Source organism: Dromaius novaehollandiae, chromosome 9 (assembly GCF_036370855.1).
Source record: "Dromaius novaehollandiae isolate bDroNov1 chromosome 9, bDroNov1.hap1, whole genome shotgun sequence".
Taxonomy (NCBI): Eukaryota; Metazoa; Chordata; class Aves; order Casuariiformes; family Dromaiidae; genus Dromaius; species Dromaius novaehollandiae.
The window spans coordinates 2,990,001-3,017,093 of NC_088106.1; the positions used below are offsets into that span (position 1 = coordinate 2,990,001).

The following is a 27,093-nucleotide window of genomic DNA, read 5'->3' on the forward strand; positions in this document are numbered from 1 at the left end:
TCAGGGCTCCGAATTTTAATGGTTAGGCCCTTTTGCTGTCTTTTCCTTCCCAATTTTGATAACTTGGCGATCCTGGAATAGTTGGAATGAGCAGGGCTGTCTGTACACCCGGAAAAGTTTCAGAGCTTTTTGCCAGGGTGCAGATGTTTTCCTCTGGCTGCAGCTGGGAGAGCTGCCTCCTCTAAGTAGATCCTGCTCGATTATCTCTTCTGCATGGTGTATATATTGCTAGTTAAGCTGTACTTTTCTCTTCATCATTAGTCATACTCTTTCTGTGGCCTTTACATATATTAAAGGGAAAAATGGCTTTTCTGGCTCCTCTTCTATTTTTTTTGGATAATGATTGCCCTTTCCTATTTAGTATGTTGCTCATGCTGCAGTTGTTTTTTTACGAAAGGGCCAAAAGTGTCTGTGTGTTTGATAGACAGATACTGTTATTATTCCATGCTTTATATTATTTTTCTCCAGTTATAATGCATGTGCATTGCACGTAAATGTCAGTCCTATACAATTATCAAAGAGCAAAATTTCTGTTATGCTTCTTTCTATTTCAAATACTGTAATGGAACATTTTAGTAATTTGCATTAGACTGTAGCTAATGTGTGTTGATCAGAGGTCCGTAAAAGAGTATAAAATTTTGGGGAAATTGAATGTGAGCAGTTACTTGAGCTTAAGATGCTTTCTGTTCCTTTTTAGGCTATTTATCTAAAGTAAGAAAATAATAGGGTTTTTGCAATAGAAAAATGATTTCTGCTTATAACTGCTTGTAGCTCTCCACTGTGCTGCTTAGAGATTGTCAGACAGTTCCTCAAATTTTTGTTGCAATTTTCTTTTCCAAACTCTGTCCTTGGTAAGAGTAGGAATGTAAAACTGCAGTGTCAATATAGTGTCATTTTTATCTGCTTCATTGTTAGCTACTGAACATTTTCATACAGCTAGTGTATCAGCGCGTTAGTAGTAAAAAAAAAATATATATATATATATTTTGTTGTTGTTGCTGTTGTTTCCCTACTGTATATAATAGAAAGATAGTTCAAGACAGGGAGCGAGCCTGGAAAAAACCTTTTTTATTTGTAAAGTAAACATCATCTTGTTGAATAGAAATTTCCTAATTTACAAATTCCCACATAAATTCCAAAAGATTCAGTTTTTGGAGGAGGTAGACCCATAATAGGTCAGAACACTGGTATTACTATAGCCTGTGTTTGAGTGTATTGCTGATTCTTCACATAAAAAGAAGAAATACCGAATTAGACAGAAATACCATTTTAATATCCAATTATTTAAGCTGATTTATGTCTGAAAAAGTAGGGGTTTAAATCAAATAATCCCAGATATGCTTATTTTGTTTGTAAATTGCTGATTCATATTATGAATTCTTCTCCTTGATGTTTTATGGCAAAAAATTTTTATGAGGAAAAAACGTTCCTCTATCAATTTTGAATTTGCCACCTTTCAAATTCATTCTGTTTCCTCTGCCTCATATAAGAGAAGGACCACCTTTACAGCATCTCAGTCCCTTTTTTTGTATATTGTATGCTCCTGTGAGGTATTCCTTAATACAAATATACAAATAACGTCTCTTTATTTTCGATTTCTTCTATAATTATTGTCTTTTTCATCTCCCAGTGATGAAAGGAGGACCAGAAAAGGCCTGGTCATAGCGATGCCAAGCAAACATGTCGTGGTCCTTTTCAGAACCGGATCAGGCTCCGTTTCAGCAATAGCCGGGGTTGGGGTTCCCTGCTCTTTTCCTGCTGAGCTAGATTTACTAGAACTGGGATGTATAATATTTCACACGAGGGCAGGCCACTGACTTATGGAATAGATTAAAATGGAATTATAGATCTATCCTCTTTGTTTATTTTTTTTTCATTTCTTCCCTGTCTTTTCTCATTACTGATATGCATGAGGTCTCTGTTTAGCTGTCCGCAATGATGCCTACACTGGTTTCTCCTGAACTGATGCCGTTCTTTGAGAACACGATGCGGTGAGTGAGAAGTTCTCTCCAATACACGTTATTTTGTGTTTATCAGCGTTACGTTTTACCCTGTTCCATGCCGAGCGCTGTGGTTTGCTCTGGTTAAGCCTCCCGGTCTCCTGTCCCCCTAGATAACGCGTTACCCGTAAGTCTGTTGGAATGCCGTCATTCGGCATGTTTTCCCGGTCATGGCTGAAGTTGTAAAGCCAGCCTACCTTTTAATGCGAAATAGGTAGTAATGGCTAGTACCTGCGAGAGGTGGTCTTGTTTGTCTTTGGCGCCCCAATTACTACTTTTCTTTTCTCATGCAGGACTTTTAATTAAGGCTTTTGACTTGGACATCAGCTGATTTGTCTTTCCAAACTACTGCATCGGTGTATTTGGCGAGACTGAATAGATCCGTGAGATGTTTCTCCTCCAGTGAGGACGCTGTTCAGGCAGTATGCTAACAGGAGTGGTTTGTATTGGAGCTTCCCGTTTATCTGCGTGTACGCTGTGCAGTTAACAGCTCCTGTAACTTCGGGGCCTTTCCTTCAGGCAACTTGTGTCTTGCTCTTTCTTCTTGTTGTTATACTTTTTCTGAACCTTTTTTTTAGTTTGTCAGGCATTGGGCGAGGCTCGGTAAATACCTGTAGGAAATGGATGGCAAGCTGGAATTCAAGCAGGAGGATGGATTTGCTTGGCTTTGGAAATCCTATGTGGGGTTATCTAGTAAGCGTTTACCTGCCGAGCTTGTTTTGGCTTTGTTCTTTAGACTGGATTTCTGCTGAGTACATCAGCATCAACAGGCATTTAAACCCAGGGCAATGGCAGCTCACCTGAGGAGATCTGTACTGAACACAGCCCTGGCTCAGGTGCTCTTTCCATTGCCACGCGTGGTCGCGGTGATCGCGTCCGTGAAACACGAGCAGGAGCACAAGCACCGCGTTGCTGCCACTGCAACAGGCCCCGAGTCATCTTCAGCAAGAGACCTGGACACGCAGCTCTCCTCGGGGCAGGAGGAGGCAACACGAAGACGTTTCAGCTGGTGCACGCAAGCCGGATTGCCGAGTTTGGGCATCTCCAGCTGCGTAGTTTTCTGACGTAATAGCACAGAGGCCAGTTCTGAGTCTGGGGGAAATGCTGGTTTGCATCAGGAAGTGGAAAATCTCCTAAATTATGAGCTTGCTCTGTATTTGTTAAACAAATCTGATATGCTACAGCCCCTCTGCAAGTCTAGGGAAAACATTTAATTATAATTTCAGGCAGCACGTGTGATACAGCTACGGAGTGTCAATCACGTTTGCAGAGAGAAAACATGGCACTTAGGGGCTGTCACTCACACCTATTAGCAGAGTTGTAGAAGGCTTTAGGGATTGCTGGGTTTGTATTTATCAAATGCAAAGATAAAACAAATTTGTGTAAAATACATGCAAATTGATCACCGTCACACTAAGGTTTGCTAGGCTTTTTATTGGAGATGTTGTAAGAGAGATGAGTCCTGTAGTTAAGCTATTCCCAACCAGTATCATTAGTGATAAATAGGAGGAATTGAACAAGTCCAGTTTTACCACAGACAGTAAACACTGGAGTGGTATACCCTATATGAATTACACATATTCCTAAAAATTAGGCAAGAGAGCATTGCAACTCAAAATATTTCATCATGATTGCTGCTTGAATCTCATGGTGATGTAATGTTTGCCTTTGCTGATGAAAGCCACATGCATTACGAAGCAGTATTTGCTGTTATTAGTTGAAATGGAAGTTTGAGGCTGTTTTTAAACTTAATTTCTCAAACAAAAATCTTTTTTTTCCGGTGTTCTTGAGTGTTTTCACTTTAGTACTGCTTTCTCAATCAAAAACGTATAGCATGCATCCCAAAGAGTGCGGAGGATTTTGATGTTAACTTTTAAATCTAGTAGCTGAACTGAAGCATTTCTTTCAAGCCTATTAATGAATTCCATAAAAATATATTGCCAAATCCCCACTGCAATTGAATCTTTATTGAAAGCAAAACATGATGCTGATGGTATAAAAACAATTGCCTTCTTATAGTAAAATTATGTCACTGGCACAAAATTTTCTTTGGCATGTCTGAAGCTGTCCATTGAGCACATGACTTGCTCCTGGTAGCTATTGGGAGCTAGCAACTTGTGTGTGTGTGGGGGGGGGGTTTGTTTTGTTTTGTTTTGCTTTTTAACAATAAGCACCAAATTGAAAGTTATGAGACACTGGTTTTAGCACAATTCATTAAAAATACTATTTACGGAAGGTCTAGTGATGTAATACAAGAGACTTGCTGTGTACAAATACGAATTTAAAAGGATGTGCTACATGTTCCTAAAGAATTTAGCATTAAAAATTGAATACATATAATGAAATGTTTGCTTGAAATATAGCAATTATTAATCACAGGAATATCTTTGAATATACACCTCAATTAGAAACTGTTTAGTCATTTAATAATGCAAACTTGATTAAAAATAAAAGGTTGCATTTTCCTGTCATCTGCCACTTCTGTCTTACATACAAACTGTCTTCATAGGAACATGATGCTAATGGCAATCTTAAAGCATGCGCTAAACCAATCTGCCATCGTCTTTGATGTTTGATGGCTGATGACATTAGACGTTTTTCCAGCAGACTCTTTTTTTGTGTACTTGTATAATGAAATAAGCTGGTCACCATCTTGAATCCCATTATATATATCTATGATGCTGCCCAGATAGGAAGTTTTGTTTTCGCGCTAGCACTACTTCTGTAGGTCATTCTGAATTTATGATATTTCTTTTACATTTTGTATCTTTTGCTTGTCATCTAGCATTGTTTCAGTGTCATTGCACATCTTTCCCTGTAGATAATATATTCTGTCAGCTGTTTTCCAATTGCTGTTTTGGGATATTAATGCCTAGGTATTTAATCTTTCTCTTACTGATAAATGAGCAACCTTATGGTAAATCCAATAGATTATTTTTTTGTTTCATATAAACATACCCCATTCAGCTCTATGATAGAGGTGGTCTTGTTTGGCTTTGCTTCCATGTTATGATATCCCGCAGAGCAGCACAGTTACCCAAAGCGTAGCTGCAGTACGTTCCCAGACACCTTTGGGAAGACACAGCACGCGTGGGTAGGGATGCTTGAGGCACCTCCCTGTTTCATGGGATGCCTGCTGTGGAATTCCTGTCCTGGTTTTTTTGGTCACCTTTGGCAGTTGGTACTGTAAGGATATATTTTTGTAATACAGTGTTTTGAATTCTTCTGCTTCTCGGTTATGCTTAAGGAAAGCTCATATGGAAAGTACAAGAGGTGGTTTTGCAGCTTGTGTTAAACATCCTTCCAGTAGTGTGTTCTGCACCAATTATTTCACCATTTTTCAGTTTCCTGAGGGCCTCTCTCAATTTTGTCCTTTAATAGTCTTCTACATCAGTATCAACCTCCAGTAGCAGGTCTTTCTCACATGCTGCTAATGGCTTGTTCAGGGGTCCTAATGGTGATTTTTGTGTGAATTCATCTGTGCCCGTTTTCTCGGAGTATTGGCCTCATCCAGCTGGGAATCCACCAGTTGGGAAAGTGCTTTCTGGACCCAAGCCAATAACCTTAATTTAAGAAGAACTGCTCATCCGTTGTTCAGGGATTATTGATTGATAATGGGAAGACATCTGTATGGAGGTCTCCTGTGGGTCTGCCAGCAGCTGTGGAGTAATCGAGCAGTCTTTACGTTTTTCTGGTAGAAATAAAACTGTTCTTCACCGTCAAGTAGCCTCTCGTAATAGGAGTGGAGGTGATGTAAAACAAAGGATTAAAAAAGCAAAGAAACAGCTCCCTGAAAAGCAGAATGTATTTTTGTCATGACTTGGTGGAAGTGCGTGTGCTTGTGCACGTGGTATGACTGACATTCAAACTCAAAATTTTGTCAAGCTCTCACCCTCCGAAGTGCTCTGACTGCATTTTTCAGACTCCTGGGCCATTTTATACACTGGCAATCGCCTCGATCCCCCGGTAATCTGTGGTACCAGGCACAGTGCAAGCTGAGAGGTCTTTGCTTGACGGACCTTTTGAGGAAAGCTAATTTCAGTGCTCAGGACTAAGGTGCTTCCCCCCAGAGCAGGCTTTGCCTGGTCACCTCGGATAATACTTGCGTGGCGAAAGGGGTGAAGCCTGAAAGGTGCAAACTTAGACTGACCATCAGAAAAAATTACTCTGGTTGTGGTATTTGCCTGGAAGAGTTTTTAGAGGTGAGCAATGACACCAAAAACCTGGGACTTGAAAATTGCGGGAGAAGATGCCGTGCAGCGGCGGGGAGCAGCCGGGGCGCTGGGCTCTGGTGGCAGCCGTGAAGCCGCCTCTCGCCCTGGACACTCTGCCGCCGGCCTTCAAAGCGTGGCCTGCTCTGGTGTTTCTGGTGCAGAGCAGAAACCTCCCAAAGTTTTCAGAAACTTAAAGCAAATAATCAACTTCTGAACTCCGTGACAAACGGGTTTGTGTATAAATTTAACTGTGAAAACATTTGAGTGGCTTCAAAATCAGCGGGATGGCAAGCACGTTGGACACGGTAAGACGTGCCTGGGGATAGCGCCTACCCAGCCAGCTACGCGTTTCCCAGCCCCGCGGATGCAAAGAAATCAATACCTAAAGGAGAGGAAGTAATCGGAGCAGATAACAGAAGTGTGTAAAAGCAGCCACGTTAATCGTGTTAGGCGGGGGTTTGGGCGTGCTGGAAGGGTCGGGTGGTTGGGCGCGCAGTCACCGGGGTGGCGCGGGAGCTGCGGAGCGCCTTTCCGGGGGCTCCTGGGGGGCCGGGTCCCTCGCCTTTGGGGCACGCCGCTGGTTACCAGCCTTTCCCACTGTCGTTGCAGACGCCCGCGGAGCAGGCCAAGGCGAGGCTGCAGCTGGTGCTCGAGGCGGCAGGTAAGCCTGGCTCTTGCGCTTAAAACTACGCCCTTCACGTGGCTTCCCGCTGTCGGGAAACGAAACCCGGCAAGGCGGGAGTTTTATCCTCTTTGGTTTGCCAAATGTTGAGTCCCTTTCTCCATAGCTCACTTCAATTTCTAATTAAGTCAGAATGGGTCTACATCTCTGTTGGCACTTAATACATTGCTTTGAGCAGGTGGAAATAAGTATTTTTCATTGTCTGCTGCTGGAGAACTAGTCTTTGGGCTTCGCGTGTTTTTCCTCTTGCTGCTGCTACTGAGCCTTTGCATACTCAAAAATTTGTTTTCCTTTATTTTTATTAGTATTAAACTGAATTACCACATATGTATGTATTTGAGGTGGTAGTAGAAACGCCTAGCAAGCTCCTGGAGAGGCTCAGGCAGGCTGCAGAGAGCCTCCCCGTTTTGCACAGCGTTATATTTGCCTACAACTAATGAGAAGAAAAGCGCTATGCATGCTGTGTGTTAGTAACTTTTTAATTTTGAAAATTTAATTTAAGTAAGAATTGGAGGAATCCTGTAGCTTCGTGTCAGATTTAAAGCTTTAAGGGACAGTTGGGTCCGTTTTCCTCCGTGCGATGCTGGGTGTCCTCACCCAGCGCCCAAGTCCTTCCTTACAAGAGCTGTACGGGCTTCGATGCTCCTTAGAGCACACATCTGCGATGAGCGTCTAGGGCCACCCGAGAATCCTACGCTGCAGGAGCATCGTGGTGACTGTAAACATATGGCAAATGAATTTTTGATAGGACATGTCTTTATTCATAACACACTAACTGTGCTTTAGATACTTTTGGTTGTCTTAAAATCATTAAAAATAATAATTTAATCCTCTAAAATGTTAGCCTGTATTGATGTTTGTAGTCTTAATTAATTTCTATACCTTCTACTCCCTATTTTTACTTTCCCATTAAAACTTTGCCGGTTTATCCCTAAAAAGGAAAATTTGCAGCATTTCATACATGTGGCAATAACATGTTTGTAATAATTTCTGATCCTTAGCTCAGCCTTAGTTTCTAATATATGTATTCTTAATTTAGAAACAAAAGTTTCCAAGAAGTATCAGCTTTTATTTTTTTCCCACTTCTGGAAAGCTTTTGTTTTAAAGGGAAATGCATCTTCTGATATTTCTGGGTTTTTTTTTTTCAAAAATGCATCTAGCCTTTTATATTGTACAGCTTCAAATGCATTCATTGTTCTCCATAACTTTTAATAAATCTTTGAGGTATATAATTATAAAATAGATGTGACAGCACAGACCAAAAAAAGCACAATTTGTTTATACTACTCACATCTGTCACACCTCATTTTTTAATTTAACACCTGGGAAATGTATAAAAGATATCTATGAGTTATATATCATTGTGACCTGGGTCCCGGAAATTTCCAAAAACATTTAAAATGCCTATGACACTTTTTAATTTAAAATTTCACAATTGGACTCTGAAACTTAGATTGAAGGTGCAAACTGTTCATAAATAACTCAAGAGATGTAATCTGTTTGTTTCTCTTAACATTTCCAATATAGAAAAAAGTTCTGTTCCTGATTTTATTTAAGTGTTGGTAATCTTATGCATTTATGAGATCATCGTCTCCTCCCTCCCCCGGTCCTGTTTTTAACTAATTAAATTGAATTTTTATTAAATTGCTGCAAGGGCACTGCTGGCAATGTTAATAGTGTTCTTTCCATATATTCTTTTTTGTGTGTATATGCATTGCAAAATAAGCACATTTCTTTACCTTAAAGTTTAAAAAAAAAAAAAAAAAAAAAAAAGAAGAAAAGAAAAAACCAAGCCAGAATGTTACTGAGCAGATGTTTTCAGCAGAAACATATTATAGCTCTCATTCCTGTAATACAAAATTGTTTTAAAGGCATTACTTTCTATACTAACTTATTGGTTTAACTTTTCAGAATAATAATCACTCAACATTTTAGAACTAGATTCTAACTTGATTTTCAGCAATGTTTTTGTATTATTATTTTTGTATTTATATGTTTTGTTGAATAATAGCTAAATAATATTTATAGTCCACTGTCCACAAATGATTATTTTAAGTGTGTTTTGTTATCTTTTTGAGAAGCTCAGAATCAGTGGTTTAACAGTTGTTGTAGTATGGTATTGAATGCCTTATTTGCATATAATGTAACTTTAAGTCAGTGCTTCAGTGATGATAATTTTTTTTGTATGTAGTGTTGAGTACAAGATACACGTCAAACTTGTGAAGTAACTTGTAGAATATCTGGCGGTGCATGTTATAGGAAATGCTTCGTTCCAATAATTGTGGAAAAAAACTTGTGCCACGTTCAAAATGTTTTGTCTAAGTTTTAATGATTGCTGATAACACTGTTCTCCTTTCTGTGGCATGGACAAACAGAACAGTTTTATTTTCTATAACAGCTCAAAATTACCAACGAGTGTTGGAGAAGCCTTTGGGAAGGTCCCGTCTTTGTTCACCTCTATAGAAGTGCTGTTGTGTTGGCCTCTCACGCTTCCTTTTCCATGACATTTCTTTTTATTAATATCTCAAATTAATCTAACATTTTCTTACATTGTTTGTATTCAAATATATTTGCTCGTTTTCTTCTGAAGATTTCTCTATCTTACTATACTTTGAAAGTATTAACTAGAAAAGGTTACTTGACTTATTTAGCAAATATTTTGCTTCTTAATATACTGAAAATGCCTTCAGATAAGCAGAACAGAAATATAGCACAGCAGCACCTTAACTGTGTAAGATTACAAAATATATTAAATATTAAGATGCTTAAGCTTAAAGTTATTTCTCTATAAAATACCAATGTTTGTTGTAAGAGCAGTTTGACTGTAACTTCAAGCTATCTGATGGGTTTTGTAGCTTGCTTATAGCCTCTCCCAGGATTATATTTATATACTATTTAAGTTTATAGTCGGCTATTCACCATAGACTCATAATACTTTGGATTAATTTATTTTACTAACTAGGTTCCTCTTTTGCTTAGCCCCATCACATAGTCTAAATTTCAATGTATCCTTTGTCTATCCTTTGTCTCCTTCCTTGGAGATATTCAAAAGCTGTCTGGACACAATCCTGGGCAACGTGCCCAGTGACCCTGCTGTAGCGGGGCAGTTGGACTTGATGATCTGCAGAGGTCCCTTCCAACCTCAACCCTTCTGTGATTTTGTCTGTATTTGAAAAGGAAAGAGAACAAGTGGAATATAAGTTCATGTGTACATTTGGCAAAGCTGAGTTACTGTTCTATTGGACCTTGCTTCATTTTGAGAAAATTGTCTGTAATTAATACAAGTTTGCAATACATCTCTGTTGAACTGAAGTTAATTTTCATCACAGTTGTTGGAAATGGTGTTAGAATGTAGCTTTCATGACTTATATTGACTAATGTCATTAAACATACCTTTGGAAGGGTGGTAGGTCACCTGCCATCAGTTGGCATTACGTTGGAAACTGCTACCCTCATCTACGCTGCCTGCGGTCTCCTCTGCTTGCGTTTGCATACGGAGTGTCCACTTTTATTGCCACTCTTCAGGTAAACTCATTTTCCTTTAGGCTTAGATTAATAGACTACAAACACATGTTTTTGTTTTGGGGGCTATATCTTTCTGATTTAAAAAGAAATTACACATATTCAGATACATACACACACACATGTATACATATATATTCATTTGAAAGCTTACAATTCTTTAGATTTTTTGGATCCATGACTATTTATTCTTCATACAGTAAACATCTTATCTCAGAATTGTTCCGTGATACATTTAGGCATTTTCCAGAGGTTTACACAAAAACTGTGTGAGGGGTACGTCCCTTGTCGGTAGGTCTAGGTGGGAAATGAAAATAGTCATGTCACCTCAGCTTGTTCGGGAGCAACTCTTTATTATTGAAAACAGCTGGGTTTAAAACTCACCTCAGTACCTGAACCAGTGAAAATTGTTTTGATGTCAGCTTTTAAGTTCTTGCAGAATAAGTGCTTATTTTTTAAGAGAAGGCTTTTGGCCTTTGCTTTATTAGAGTTCAGAATATCTGAGGATATTTTGTTCAAATTTAAAAATGGGAATTCTCAACCTTTCTCCAAGCATAGGAAATTTCGGTCTAAAAGCTGGTCGTATTGTATTCATGGGAATCAGGCTAGTAAAAGAGCTAACCCTATATTCGTGCCCAATACTGCCCACAACCGCAGTAGCTATATACAAGAGTCATTAGAGGCACTGTATAAAGGATATGATTTCCAAAAGAACGTTAAGTTAGAAAAAAATAAAATTATTCGTGTTTTGCTTTACTCTTTTTCTGGTGTTTCAGTGAAGTATTTACATGTAAGGGTTGTCTTCTCAATCTGAAGATGCTTGTGTGATCTTTCATTGAGAGTAGGAGTTTTTCACATCAGTCTATTGACGTGGAAATTATGCTTAAAATGTAGAAATTGAATACCCCTGTGGCTTTAAGCTAGAGAAGGGAAGTTGTGTATTGAATACATTCATAATGTTATGTATTTATAGGATACAGGTTTTGAAAATGCTTTCACCATCTCGACTTTTCCAAGTCCTGTTCTAGTACAGCAGCCGCAGTTTATGAAAGTTAATTATACGTTATTGGGCTTCCTTCATTCTTCACTAATCTCTCCATCACCAGAGATGCTTGAGCTCAGGGAAGCTGAATGTCCAGTGGCTACTGATCAGCTGCAGCTCCCGGAGCAACTGGAGAGATGTTCAGTGTGGGGAAAATGTTTCTAGAAGCCAACTTAGATATTCATTGAGGAAATACCAACCAATTTCTCTGAAAGCCAAAAGACAGAATTAGTAAAACAGACTTTAAAAAAATGGGTTTGTTTCTTACTGGTGCCTTTGGGGGATGGGAGTCCTCTTTGGGGGAGAGCTGCTCAAATATTGCATATTCCCCTGTAGTTGTGCAGGGCTGCGGGGAACATGGCCATTTTTATATTCTGGTAATATATCGCTGCCAATAAGTTTTGTCTCCGTGTTCTTAGTTTGTGCTGATTTTGCTATACGGTTTAAGTAATTGTTTTCTTTGTTAGTATAAATTAATGTCAGTATCTTTGTTCTGATTAAACAGGGTAATATTTGGAGATGCGAAAGCACTTCACTTTAATTGCCAAGGAGGCTGATTTTTGGTTTATAAAAACCGTCGTTCAGTAGAAGTTATTGGTCTCAGCCATAAATTTGTATTTGCATGACTTTATTTACTTTATCCTTCTTAATATTTGGATACAAGAAAGCCTTTTTAGCATCGTCTGACAGTATCACAGCAACTTGCCACGTTTGAGCAGATGTTAAGCAGGCAATAGTTGAATGTTAATTTTGAGAGGGTGGTATGTTTAAGCCTATCTGAAGTATGTTGCATGTGGGCCTTGCAGACTGAGCTACAATGCTTTGTGTCTCGGGAGAATTTTAAAGCTAAACCTCTTTCTTTTTGTCACTCTATATGGACTCTCTCAAGTCAGTATAAAGCAGATCATCCCTAGGCTAAAGCTCTTCAGCTTTTGTTAGTGGGCTCTGTAGACCTGTAATTAGGCCTCCTGGCAGGCCTTGCAGGCCAGTTAATGGTCATATGGAGTTTCTATGAGGCAGACTGGCTTTGTGTAAATCCTTCGCAGGGATACGTTTCTGGGTCACTTCCTACCAGGACCGGGCTTTGTGGCGGTGCCCCACGGGCTGCCGGGGAGCAGCTTCCCTTGACCATGGACAGCTCAGTTTGCCGCGCACAATCCACTCGGCTAATCCCCAGTGTAAACAGAGGATTTAGCAGAGCTTCTGTCACTTACCGTTGCCAAACCACTTGGGTGTCTGTGATTTCTTTCCCAGACTTCATTACTGAGCGGCAGAGAGGCACCTAAGCTTCGGGCTTGTTTGTGCATTAAAAACTTGCTCGCTCTTTTCACTAATTTTAAGAAAAAAGTTTTCAAGGCTAGAATCCTGTCTTAATCAAACTGAAAAAAATAATAGAAAACTTCAAAACTTCAAAGCCAGTTATTTGTGCCAAAAGTTGTTACAAGGCATCCATGTTTTCTCATAAAGTTTAAAATCCGTATGTATATTCTGAGTGTAAATGTATCGATAGGAAGTAGCATATGGATGTTTTGAACTGTCAGTCTTACTACTCTTACCAAATGAAAAATGTTCTCTAGTGATAAGTAGAAGTTTCTTACTCTCCATATAAAGACGATTACAAAAGGCAATTGATCTGGATTTTCAAAGGTCTAGAGTTGAAATAAGTGACTGATCTATTTTGGGAATCTGCATTTCAATCTATTGGTGAAAGAGCGTTCAAGAATAGAGCATTTTTGTGGAAAGAATTCTTGATCGAGTTAAGTTAAAGGAGACTTCAGAATTGAGATACTAATATGACATTAGCAATATATGGTAAAAACTGATGAATAGAAAGCATAAGCATTTAACGTTTATCAGATCTGTTTGACAGCAATTCTGGATAGTGAATATTTAACTCATTATCTTCTAATTATACTATCAGATTGCCTTGTTTAATTTTGTACCATGCTTCTTTATTACACTTTTACATATTCTTTAAAGAGAAAATAATGGAATATAACAGGTACTTTGGCTTTAGCTGTTGTGAAAAAGCAAGTGTGTAATAACATTTATTGCATATCTTTTTACGTAGCCGTTGTAATGCATTCTTTTGGGGAGAAAAATCCTAATTTGTGCTCATGTCGCCTAATAAATACACAGTCAAATATTCTCTACTTTCTGGTATCAAAATGGCTCATAACAGATGTGGCCGAAAGGACCACATACGTAGACTGTATGATTTTAGTCTGGTGGAACTAATAGGATCACTTGCTACTTCATAGATTCTTGCTTTTCTTTTACTTTAATAAAAACTGTTTAGTTAAATAGGATGGCCTCTATTTTGCTTTTTTCTAGCTATGCAAAGTAGTAAGGCAGGCAGGTGGCAATAAGTATGAAAACTTTTTTTTACTGGTACTTATTTAAAAATAAATTTTATAAACATTTACTGACTTATTTTGGCTATGGCTTTCATATTTTTAAGTATGTTGCTTGTGTTCTTTCCACTGGAAATTTGATATCCTTATACTGAATTTCTAATAAGCAGACAAGTTCAGAAGGATTGTTAAAAATGTGATGGCGTGTATGCACAAAGGATGTAAGAGTACCTAACATAAGTTACCTATTTAGTGGAAAATGTGTAAGATAGTATTTTCAGTAATATTTCCTCTAGATATTGTAAGAATCTGAAATACATCTTAGCAAACTTAAGAGTTGTTGAAAACTGAAAGAGGTTAGTATAGTGAGTACGTGGATATTCCCAGTTTGAGTTATTATGAAATTCTTATTTCTATCAGTTTCAAACTGTTGTTTTGAGTAGTGTCTATTGACACTTTGGATAATTGAATTTTATTTCCATTTATAAAACTTTCTCACTTTTGTGAGCAAAGATGTCAGATGGAGAACAAATAGTTCAGTAAGCGAAGTACTGATGTGAAGCTCTCAAGATTTTTTTGAAAGATGTTTTGTGCAGCTTTTCTTGAGCTAAGTTGAGAATCTGAATTAATTGGAATCTGTTTCTAATGAAAAGCTCCCCGTAAGCAAGCAAGACGGGGCTCCACCTCTACGGGCGCCTGCAAGAGCAAGGTCCGAGCACCTCCTCGGGAGCTGGGCTGCTGCGCTGCGGCCGCCTTCCCGGCAGCCCCGGGGCCAGGACACGGCGTGTGGCGAGGGGTGTCAGTCACATCGGTGCTCCTTCACATAGCTCGTCCCTGTCCCAGCACGGCTAACTTGGTCGCTTTGGCTGCTTTCAGCAAGCATTTGGTGTTGAAGAGCACCTGCTCCCTTACTCCTAATGGACTCAGGTGCAGGATCCGGGGCCTGGATTTTGTTATACTGCACGTAACAACTCTCCAAGGTTCATATTCTTCAAGTTCATATTCTGCTGCTCTGTTACTAAGGATGAACTGCTAAAACATTGAAGACAAGGAAAAAAAAGGATTAATAATTTCAGACTGGAGTTGTGAAGCTCGCTGTTGGGAGGTCATTCCCATTGCTGCTGTGGTTTCAGCTACCAGCATTAATTGCTTTTAGCCCCCAGTAGTTGCCATTTGTGTTTCTTCTCCCTGAATGCCTTTGCTGTTTTAATGCTCTTTCCGTGTTATCTCTTCACTGTAGGGCTGAGGTTTGGTCAGGGATAGAAGGGTTTGCTGTTTTGCTTCCCTGTATTCTTCATGTGAGCAAGTGATATAGAAAGCTTGAGTGAGACTGAGCACTTGAGAGAAAAATGAAGGGAAACGAGGCAGGGAAATAATAGCATAATTGTTCTGGAAGCACCTGAGGCACGCTGCACATAGCAGAAGCCATCTGGTCCCAACCTCGTGGCGGTGGTGTAGGTGCTACTGTGTGATAGTATGTTTGAAAATCTAGCAGAGTGCTCCAAAATCAGCAGTAGAACTCACTTCATGGATTTTGTTCCATACTGCCATCACCGTATTCCCTAGATAGGGAGAGTTCTTCAAATTTTAAGGTAATTATCTCTTTTTCTGCAAAAAGAGGCTAAACAGGCTGTGTGTTGGTACTTGAAATACATATTTAGCTGGTTCAAATTTCAGTTATGTTCCTCAGCCTAATGTTTTTCCTCTTCTGTCTTTCCAAATGCTTTGAGCCAACCTGTAGAGGCTTTACTAGGTGGTCTGTGTATGGCCCCCACCTCTCTCAGACCATTAGAGGAGCTAAACTGTGCACGCAGCTACCCTGACACAGGAAAGAAACCACATCTGTGGGTTTCACTCGCAGCATTTCGGTTTCTTCTGTTTGCATTGCTCCACTAACCCCCAGAGTGAAAATGAAGTCCTTCGTAAGTACTTTTCTGCAGGAGATCAAGCAGAAACTTAAGAAAAAACCTACCAGAGGAGACCCCCTTCAGCTAGTAGGGCACTTTATTTTTCATCACTAATTGTCATTCTCGCAATTTAACCTACAGCAAGTTCTTTTGGATTTTTTCTGGAGTTACTGAAAATAGCTTGTAGCATGGAATTCCCTTTGGAGGTTGCCTGAGGAAAGAATTGACTCAACTTGAGCTTTGAAGCAAGAGTTGCCTAATGAATAGGCTAATGAAAGATCACATCTTTTGGAAAAAAAATGAAAAAATTGTTTCGGAGGCGTACGAGCTGGAATTACACTTGCAATGCGTACTGAATCACCCAGGCTGGGCAGTCTCATCGCTCTCTTTGCGGCCATCTCGCGCTCTTTCATGAGCCGTGGAGCAAATGGTCGTTTGGCTTTGCAGAGCTCCAGGGAAAGTGATCTTCTGGACTTCTGTGAGTACATCCTTCTTGTAAGGATCTGGATGTTTCCTCTTCCCTCTATAATCCTATCTCTGTACCCTATAGATTACTTCACAACTCTGTTGGTAGGATGCTTAGTTTTTATGTCTTCGTCTATTCAGTTCAAAGACAGTATCATTGCGGCAGATGTACGTGATCAGTCCAGAGTGCTTTCGGTCTGTCTGTGGCCTCAAATGTTTTCATAGTATATCTTTCTGTTGTAGGTGCGTATTTAAAAATAGGAGGTTTTATCCTCTGAAAATTAGCTTATTTAGGAAAGTCCTTTAGTTATGGAGATATTGAACCCAATTCTCTTGCTGTTGCTCGCAGAGTTTCTAGGTCAACTGCTTATTCCTACTCAATCAACAGATTTCCAAGCGTCCAAAATAATTTAGTTGACAACATCAGCAGAAAGGGCACTTTGGAACAAACTGTGCAGGATACAGAGATTTCCAGAATGAAATGTTCTTCTCAAAAATGTATTTGAAATAGATGCTTAAAAGAAAAGAAAGAAAATTATACTGTGTTCATTAGGATGCATGAGCTTTGAATCCATATCAGATGCCTTCCTGACTTGATTGTGGTTCCTGCCTTTGTATCTAGTAATTCCCAGAGCCCTCAGGACTGAGGAGAAGACAAGCCTGATTAATATTAATCACTCCAAGTTGGCGTACTAGTATTGTTTTTTGAAGCTGTTTGATTTCTAAGCTGAACTTCCCATCATGTTGCCAGTTCTTTCTGACAGTCTCGCAGTGTCGTGGTGTGAGCAGAACCGTTCTCTCTGTCTCCTACGGGTACTGGTTAACCTCTGCCGAGAGGAGCTCGTTGGCAGAAGCAGAAGCTACTTTGATTCACTGCAGGAAAACTTCAGCCAGACTAATTTATAATGCGAAAGGGCTTTTTTTCCTCTTAGAAGTTTCTTGTTACCTCCTTTTCTGAAACCTTGGACTGTTTCTGGTTTTCTTAAAGAAGGATTTAACTGTTCCCTGGCCTGTCTTGATAGAGCTTATCACCTGCTTGCACAAATTGTGCTCTCTACCGCTTTCCTACTACTTTGTCTAGGGCTCTAAAAGAGTAAACGCATGCGCAGCCTTCAAGGGGGAAGATTCACTTTGTGTAGATCTCAGACGTGGTTGTTGCCTGTCTTGGAGTTACTGCCATCGTTGTCTCTGTGTTAGCTACTCTGCTTTTGGTGACAGTCATCTCTGCTGAGATGGTGAACAGCCCTACTATATCCCCCATGCTGTTTCTGGAGTCCTAAAACCATTTTTTTGCTAGAGTTCCTTGGGTGGATTTTATTTCACCGAACTATTGACGTCTGCAATATGGGTAGCTGTATTTTAGGTAGTCGTCCTGGTTTCTGCAGTTTCTGATCAGTCACAGTGCTGATCAGATGTAATGGTGGGTGGTAAGATGCAGTAAAGTCTGGACGTTTAAATACATAATTGTGGGAATGATAGTCCTTAATTTCTGCATTTTATGGTCTTAGAGTCTTAACCAGAGCATTTCAGGTGTAATTGCATATGCAACATTATGTTAGTCCCAAAGCAATAGGAAAAACTAGACGGTGACTGATATTTGGAAGCAAGATAAGCACACCTATTTTTTGCCATGACTCTGACCTGTGATGAGCTGGATTAGCATATTTTAATGCACACAGACTCTGTGTTTGGAACTAAGCCAGAGCTCTATTAATAATTGTAACAAAAGTAGTAAATAATAACAAATTCAAAAAATGTATGTTAGAATAAATTTGATAGGTAATTATATTGTGTTTTATCAGAACCAGAGGTCACTAAGATTGGATTCTATAAAGATGCATAAAGGGCTTGAATTCACCTGGATAGTCTGTAGCAGTGAGCTGTATAGCTAGGCATAAGTGCTTATACAGCTAGACATTAAATATTTTTATTCATACATTACTTGCTCTTAATTTGTTGGCAAAGTTACATAGTCTCATTAGGCTACTAAAAGAGTAATACTTCCTGCATGCAAAGCTTACAACTATTTTAAGAAATCATTACTCCGAGTAATTTTTTTGAGCATATTAATGGTCTTGTCCTTAGGCATACATGATTTTGAAGTGCATCTGTTTTCTGTCATTGCTGACTGAGTAAACACTTGAATAATCAATATTTCCTTCAATAATTCCTTCAACTTCATTTTAAAGTTTGCTGGGAAAATATGGAATTTGAATTAAACAAATATGGTGTGAGAATGAAATGTATTTGAAACGAAATAATTAAATTATGGCAGTTATAATGCCATTGTACTGGTGTCTAAAAGCCATTCATTTCATGAACCTATTTTAGGTTCTTAGATAAAAAAGAATACTCTGAACCATTTTTGTAAAATAGTTTTCAATGTATTTGTTCTTCTAGTTCAAGAAGCTAATGAGTAGTTGCTCAAAAGTACCCCCCCAAAAATATTAGTGAATGTCAGTGTTTGATATAAATAGGCCTGTCATATTTGAGACAGAACCTATAAGCAGACGTTACAGTAACTCTGTTGGTTAATGAACATTATTGCTTTTAGAAATAATCCTAAAGCTTTTAGAATTTCTACTTTTAGTTACATTTTTATAAGAGCCCTGTTTTTGTGCTACCAAGAAACAAAAGTATCTCATGCTTACATTATAACTAATGGGATTTTTCAGTAATATTGTAGCATATGGTATACGTGATTTTGATGCAAATATGTGTGCTAATTATGTGCAGATGAATCTTGCAGTCCTGCTATTGATCTTAAGTCAAAGACAATTTTTCAGTTAGCTTAAGTTTTATATCTGTTCATATTTAGCAACTTTGCCCAGTAATTTAATTATGCACTATTTTGGCTGCAGAAACCATATGTGGCTGTGCGGATATTTTGTATTTTAGCACGCCTTTTGGGAAACATTGCATTGCCTTAGTATTGATAGAAAAATGTTTATTTCCCGTATTTACCATGATCCGGTTCCCCCTCGCCTCTGTATAGGTACCTGCTTTCGGAACGCGTGCCCCTAAAATAACTCATGACAGTGTGCCCTGCGACTCTCTGGCTGTTTACCACCCTTCAGCTTAGATTTTCCACAAGAAGCGAAAGCGAAGAGGGCTTGGCTGGGTTTTGTAGCATGTGTGCCCAGAAAAGGGTTTTAAAATGCTCAATCTGCTCGGCACTGCCGTCTCTTGCTGATGGGCACGAATTGCGTGTTTAAACGTTCGGGGCCTTTCCGTCTAATTTCCAGATGTGAAGGTTGCCAGGATCTGTCACTCAGCTGGCTGAAGGGAGGAAGAAGAGGAGGAGGAAGAGGATGCCCTCGTTCCTTCTCGTGGCCGTGAAGATGCTCCCTGCAAGCTCCCGAGCGTGCGGGCGATCACGGCAGGCCTCGCCGTGTCTCGTGCTCCAGCTTGTAGCCATTCCCAAGGCACCCCATACCTTAATACATAAATACTCCCCGTCCATTAATGGGTTTTATATCATCGTATTCTTCTGAGGCAGGGAAGCTCTCCGAGCGGTTCAGTGATTTCCCAGAGGTCAGGCAAGTGGTCGGTGACGGAGCAGGTACAGAGCCCGTGTCCCGGGGCCCGTGCGTTGCCCCGTCCCCCTCGTTGCCCCTTCAGCTCCAGGCTCACATCAGGGTACTAATTGCAACTTCTAACTTCTGTTGTTTTTCAACTGGGAAGGAATTTCAGATTTTTACTTGAAGTTTTGCCCAGAAATACACATTGCTATGCGTGAAGCAAATGCACCTGAGCTGCAGATGTAATGATACCCAATCCTTTTGAAATGGATAAAAAGGAATTGGGATATAAGAACCAACAGAAAGGCAAAATTATTTTCCTTATAGTGCTTAAGGAAACTTAAACACTCACAGGAAAAGGCAGACATTTAATCAAAGATGCTCACTTGCCTGCTTGTTGAAGGGGAGGGTTAAATTGCATCATTTTCTTGACGTATTTCACAGGAAGTGGAAATCAAAAAGTGCCCGTTTTGTGTTCTTCCAATTTGCCCTTTCGGGAGCGTTTGAAACGCAGGCACGTTGCTCTGCACGCAGAGGTGCCCTTGTCGAGCACCTCCAGTTCTGGCTTCATGCCTACGAGATCTTCTTAGAAATTGCATATATTAATTTTTTTCACTTGAATGAAGAATGAAATTTAATGGGGTAGTAAAATGCTTGTGTTGCAATTATTGAAAGAATATTTATCTCGACTTTATTAAATATGGAGAAATAAGCATACTATTTTTTCCGAACGGTTTCGTTTGCTCATGTTTTCTTTGTTGACCCAAATGAATGAAATTAGAACAAACAATCTCTGAGTCATTTGTAATCAAGAGCTGATTAATGGAGTTTGGTTTCATAGCCATTATTCATTCAAGAACACCTGATATCTTTCCCATAAACAAATTGTGTTTGTCCAAATTAAGAAATTAAATGAAGCATTTGATGAGTTTATGATTGACCCTTCTAACTCTGAGCCCATTAGTCAATGTCGTTATCATACAAAACTGTTTGACTAATGTGCTGTCTAACGAAGCATGTGGATTTATTATGATTTCTGATTAATGCGTGCTGCAAGCCAAACTACTAGATTGTAATAATTTTTTGATTTTCATTTTAGCAGTCGCCGAAGATTTTCATCTGTGATGAAATGCATTTATGTCCCATTAGATTTAGAGATGATTATGAGGTGTCGACTGAATAAATCTTAAAATATAGTAGTGGATGTTTTACAAAAATGGTTTTCCCCCCGCAGTACCGTTGTCTTAGGCTTTTTCTACGGATGGCTGCCTGTCATTTAATAGGAACTTGTGTGACGAGGAGGTACTGACATACTTATGGGGCTGTTAGTAAGGCTCTCTACAGGAAAAGGCTGTTTTTTTCCTATAATTTGTACTTTTTTGTTTTATGACATTTTAATATCTGTATTTTTTTTAAAAAAAGGAATTCTACTGGAGGGGTTGCTCAGTTACATTGATTATTTTGAAAGAGTTTGTTTATAGTAGTATCTCCTGCCTATGCAGATGTTCTGGAAAAGTTGAGTTTAAGGTAAACTTTTATGATGGCTTTGTTTTATCTTTTTAAATGCCATAAGTAATAGTATTTTGACAGGTTGTTTTCAGTTTTAGCTATCCAAGCTTTTCTCACTTACCCTTTACAATCTAATTAGAAAGTGCTCTGTACCAAAAGGCATGTGATAAAGGTAGTAGTAACAAGTATGCCCTTGCTTTGCCGGAAAGCAGGTATCTTCAGCAATCCACGTTTTCCTCAGTATTTTGAAACATTGTTTCTGAAAACTTGTAACTTTATGAAAATAGGATCTGTGGAAACAACTTGTTTTCTGGTCTCTCAAGACGGTCCCTTTTTTACTGAAATGTGAACAGCGTGTATGTTGTAAAACAGACATCTCTTTTAAAAGGAAATTGTTCTTTTGGATCTACTTGTTACTGGTTATACTCCAAATGCGCAGTTTTCATCTGATTTGTCACTTTTTTTTGTAGGCCACCACTCTATATTGGTCCATTTTGAGGAAAAAAAAAAAAAGCTCTGTGGCCTTCACGGTTCACAGCTAACACTACTTGCATTCATTGGATGCTGCTCCCTCCTGTGTTTTCAGTTTTAAGTGGAAAAGCATGCAAATATACTTGAACAATAATACAGAAATATGTCAGAGGTATGGACAAAAGGAAAAAAAATGGGTGAAAAGATGTTTTTCATGGAGAAATAACACGTCTGTCTTTAGACGAGTAGCATTGCTTCCATAGAAGCCAAATTAGGCAGAAAAGTGCCTAACCAGACCAAACTGTTGATCGTTCAGCATAAGCGCAGAGCAGGGTACTGGGCCGGCTGCGTTGCGGCTGGGGGGGAATATTGCCCGGCCTGGCAGTGAGCTCGTGCCCTCCAGCAGCATCCTCGGTTACTCATCCGCAGTCGTGCTTTCCACACCAAAGCCAGCTGCGGTTTCTCAGCTATTAAGCATATTATATGTATTAATAATTTTGTTTAATGACAAAGGAGTATCTGTTGCTTTGAAAAAAGTACCTCTTAGCCAGAAACCATTGTAGAGCTTCTTGTAGTAACAGTGGAGGAGTGCTTTCAGAGAGTTTTTTCAAAAAAATGCCCAAATATGCGATGAATGAACTTGTAGTAACTGCCTAGAGCTATATTTGCCTTTTGCATTTAAAACTAATAATTTCTTGTCTGGCGTTTAGCTATGTGGGGAGACCTGAACAAGAATCAGCACTCTTCTTTTGATCCTAAACCAGAGAATGTGAGAGGGGGTGGAGAGACTGAGATGCGAGTTAAAGCCTCGCCATGGATATTGTAAGAACAGTTATAACCTAACAAAATGATAAAGACAATGTTCATTTACTTCAGCAGCGTGTCTGCGTGTATAAAACATATATATGTATTTCTCTAGCCTTCTTAAAAATGGAAAGCTAGACTTTTATTTAACATTTTTGCAAATGCAAAACGATATGCAAAAGCAAAAAAGTTCATCTAATAAAATATGGAGTAAAATCTCCAGACAATGATTTAAGACACATTGCCACAAATTTGATGAAGAATTACGTTGTGATACGTGGGAAAGGGCAAAATGATGTTTTTTTCGGAAAGCAACAGTAACAAAAATGTGTGTCCTTTGCCGTATCACTTGCATTGATTACCCTAGCAAGAAAAAGGAAAGTATTTTGAAACACAGCTAACCCAAAGAATCAAATCACATGTTTTTATGTCAAATCTTCCCTTTAATTTCTTCTCTTACTCTTCTATATGGCTACACAGTGACTTCTTATTTAAGATTCCCAGGCAGCCTTCGTTCTTTAAACCACCATGTATCTTTTATGTTATTAAATACCCAGTAAAACAATTTAATGAGAATATTTTCTTAAAAGTGTGGAGCATTTTAAGCTGTTGTTGATCTCAAGCCCTTGAAGAGTGTTCTCTGAAAAACCTTAATGATTCGGGTTAGCAACTTAACCTCCTAGCAAGGTGAAACCATGATTCCATTGCTATGAACTTAAGTCAAAAAAACACGAAGGGAAGGCTCAGTCACCAGTTTGTTTGAGGTTTTTTGTTTTTGTTTTTGTTTTCATGAAACAAGGGCTATTCCCAGTTACACTGCAAAAGAACAAGTGTTTGAAACCCGTAACTGTTGCTGCATGACCGGAGCGGCTGAGCACGGGTTCCAGAGCAACAGGGGCCCTGGAACCAGCTGACTATTTACATTGAGGCTAAGAGCCATTAAATGTAGTCAGTGGAGATTAAATAGTGTCTGTTACATTGTTTGATATTTATACAACCCTGAAACGCAGGGGAAGGCAGTGATATCTATATTTGCTTAAGTGCAACCAGGCTTTTTAATAAGAGTAATTTACACTGAGAATTGATAATAATTGATCCTGTAGCTAATAACTTATTTAAATGAAAATTCAGTGCTATAAATGGTATTCTTAGCAGTGTTTCTATTAATTAGCATGCGAAAATATAAAATATGAGGAGCTGCTGTTTGGGAAAAGCACAGCTGAATTTCATCCTGAAAATTGTTTCTGTTGTTCTCACTTGCATGTGTCCATGTGCCTGCAGCTCTGGTTTGGTTCACTTGGAGTAAGGATGCAACCACCTACTATTTCTGATCTGCAGTAACACTTGATCTCTCGATTCCCTGCTCTGAAGAGTGGGTAAAACTAAGGTGGGAAGGAAATAAGCTGTGGAAGACTGGAACGATATGAAACAGCTAGAAGTTAAACTGAGGGGAAGACATGCAGATAGGAGTGGTTGGGACAGCTACAGGTCATAAATAGAAAAAAGAGTGAAGAGGAAAGAGAAGAAAACTGGCTCAGAAAACTTGGATGCTGTTCATGTAGGTATTTGATCAGGACAAATGGGTGCAAAATCTGAGTATGCAAAACAACCAAAATTTGTATTCATGCTGACAGTTTTATTTGGTATTCTGACCAGCAGCTTGTCTTAATCTGCATGTGTTTTGACGTGGTCTAGATCTTACACCTTACACAGTCTTTTCTTCTGCAAAGCCCCAGCTGAAAAGGCTTTCAGAGAAGTTCTCCCTCCTTTCAGCTTTTGTGCCCGGCCCTGCCCAGGTTGAATAAATTATACAGAAAGTTCAACTTCATTTTTCAAATCTGGGCTTAAACCTTCTCAGAGAAGAAATCTGAGGGAATTGCTCTGCAGTGTTTGCATATGTCACCAGTAATCTCTGACTTTTCCATGGGTTAACAGCTTGAGCAAACTTAGGCATAATCTCATGGGGACAAGAAAAAGTGAGTTCTTGATGCAGGAGCTACTTCTTGTTGGATTCCAGATTGCTTTTCCAAATGTTGAGGGCTGTAAAGCTCCTTAAAGAAAAGATCCCCAGTATTTTTTAACATAGGCAAAACATCTTTCCTTGACCCATCTTCAGAAATGGTCTTGTATAGACAATTTATCTGTCTCCTCAAAGCAAAACAGAACAAACAGCTCAGAAAAATCGACTCAGGGACACCTGAGCAGGTAAAATTGTAGCCCCAGCAGTCAGTTCAGCAAAGCTGCAATAAGCAGCTTCTAACAGTCAGATCATCCTGATAGGATGTTGTGCTGTCATCACCCTACAATATATTAAGTTGTTCATCTTGAGCTGTATTATAGAAGTGCAATTATTACCTCTGTGTGGTGTTCAAATTATTTTTCATGAAACATAAATTTAACCAGACCATTATTTACTCACCGTGTAGGGAAACTTGCAGCACTTCCGTTTTATGTATCGTCCTCTCCCCCCTCATCAATCTTCTGCTTTTAACTATCAAAATCCACCATGAATGTTTCAAAACTGGTCGTATTGGTCGTATCAGATCTGCTGAAGCTGATCATGTAGAGTCCTCAGTCCCTGATGTAAATCTGAGTCCGGTTTGTCTTTCATCAAGTCTTACCTGTCTAGCAGGGAAGTCTCTGGACTCGATTCTTTCATGACGGCTTGTTGGAGGTTGTCGTGATCGATGCTCGGAAGCGCTGCGATCTCCTAGCACACCATTGACTGGCTGACTTAACGCTTCGGGCAACGAGGCTGGAAATTGTTTCAATAAGGGAATGTATTTTTTTCTTTTAGCTGTAAATATGATCGTGAACTTGAGAATAGCCTGTGCTGCACTGCGTTGAAAATACCTTTAGCACTTAATGATGTCTCGAGTGTCGATTTAAAACGCCTTGTCCGGATGCTTCATGATGGATTGAAGCGTTGGTTCGCAGCGTTGCGGCCAGCGTTCCCGTACGGGCGGTGCAAGGAGCGGTCCGGGGCGCTTGGGCAGCCGGCAGCGCGGCGCGGCACAGCCCGTGGGAGGATGCGCTCCTCCATGCGCTGCGGTGCTGGACCGCGCTGCGGGTCTCGGAGCCTGGAAGGAAATAAGGGACATCGACTTCCTTGCTTTAAAGCAAGGAGATACGTGGCAACCGCCCATGTTCAGGTCCGTTCTTCTGTAGCGGACAAAAAAGAGGAGGACTATGTTTCTGGTAAATCCCCCTACTTAATAGGATAAATAGTGCAATTACTTCCTTTAAGCGAGGCGGGAGCTGCACCTAGCGTAGGCTATCGCAGGAGAAAGGCAGGTGGGAGCAGGGATGAGGAAGGAGAAGGCGAGCAGGGGTCCCAGCGGGGTGGCCAGCATGGGAGCATGCTCGTGCCCCCATGGAGCCATCCCCCCGTGAGCCCCAGCCCCCCCGAAGGGTGCTCCTCTCCCCTAGCTGCGGGAGTCGGGATAATCCGGGAATTTTTTTTGCTGGTGTTATTTTCAAGGTTCTGCTGCAGTGCCTCTGCACAGGTGGGCTGTTTTTTTCTTAAAGTTCATAAGGCTTCCTGAACGGGCTTATTCCTAGCACTTCCAGTGGCGATGAGCATCCTTGCTGGGGGAAGCAGGCCGGCGAGCTCTGGGGGCGGCGCGGGGCCCCCCAAGCTGGAGACGCGAGCTCGGAGCAGGTGATACCGCCAGCCTTGCTCTTCAGCGGATAAATTTACAGCATTAGCTGTTTGTGGGTGATTATGCGGGGCTGCGAGCAAACAGAGCCTAGAGCGTCGTGTTAGCGGTGCCGCTTGTGCGGGCGCTAATACACTTTGAATAAAGCCCTCAATTACTAAGCACTTCCGCGGCCTGACAAGACAGTGCCGTGACGTTAATGGTGTCTTTATAACCTTTTTAACTTCTTGTTGCTCTGACAGAGCACTACAATAACCGCCATGGGTTTGCCCTCGGCAAGCAAAAACTCATTTTGAGAGGATAATAAGTATTTACTATTTAGATAGCTGGCAATAAAATTTCTCTGAATGAGATTTTCCTGAGAAAATACAAACTGATTAAATTACTTTCTTTAATGGACTGGTGAAGCATGTAATAATAGTTTGTCGAAGCAGCAAGTCTAATGTTTAACTGCCTTTTTTTTTTTCTTTTTTTTTAGCGAAAACACAAGCAGATTTCTTGCCCAAGTAGAAATTTTCACTGGGCAACTTGTGACTTGCGTGGAAAGGTTGGCATTAGAGATTTTTTTCTTCTTAGAAATGCATAATAATCTCAAATGTTGGCAGCCAGTATTAGAGTTAAAATGAATATTTAGAGCTTCCCAGAGCTCTTGCAGGACATTGCTGTGCCGTGGTGCTGGGGGGCTGCAGAAACACAGGGAAGGTGGTGGCAGCTTGCATCTTAAAAACAGGGCTTTCCTGGAAAGCCCTCTCGCCTGCCCAGCATCTCCGACGGAAAGGGTTTGCAGAACAAGACTGGTCAACAGCTGGGGATGTTCCAGCAGAGAGCTGTTCCCCCGGCGATGTGCAGTATTTATGAGATTAAGAGAAAGGTCCTTTTAAAAACTTGCACTAGAACATACTCAGTTATTTAAAATATTTGGTTTTATTGTATTTCCGAGGAA

At 39.9% G+C, this 27,093-nt stretch overlaps 1 protein-coding gene across 2 annotated transcripts in view; it reads left to right on the top strand.

The window, feature by feature from the left end:
- Positions 1-27,093, top strand: part of RSRC1 (arginine and serine rich coiled-coil 1) — a 156,400-nt gene that overhangs the window by 87,530 nt on the left and 41,777 nt on the right. For both annotated transcript variants that reach the window (XM_064516547.1, XM_064516548.1), the window contains one exon: positions 6,824-6,875. In XM_064516547.1, the coding sequence (XP_064372617.1) occupies positions 6,824-6,875 (52 nt within the window). The remainder of the gene's footprint in view (positions 1-6,823; positions 6,876-27,093) is intronic.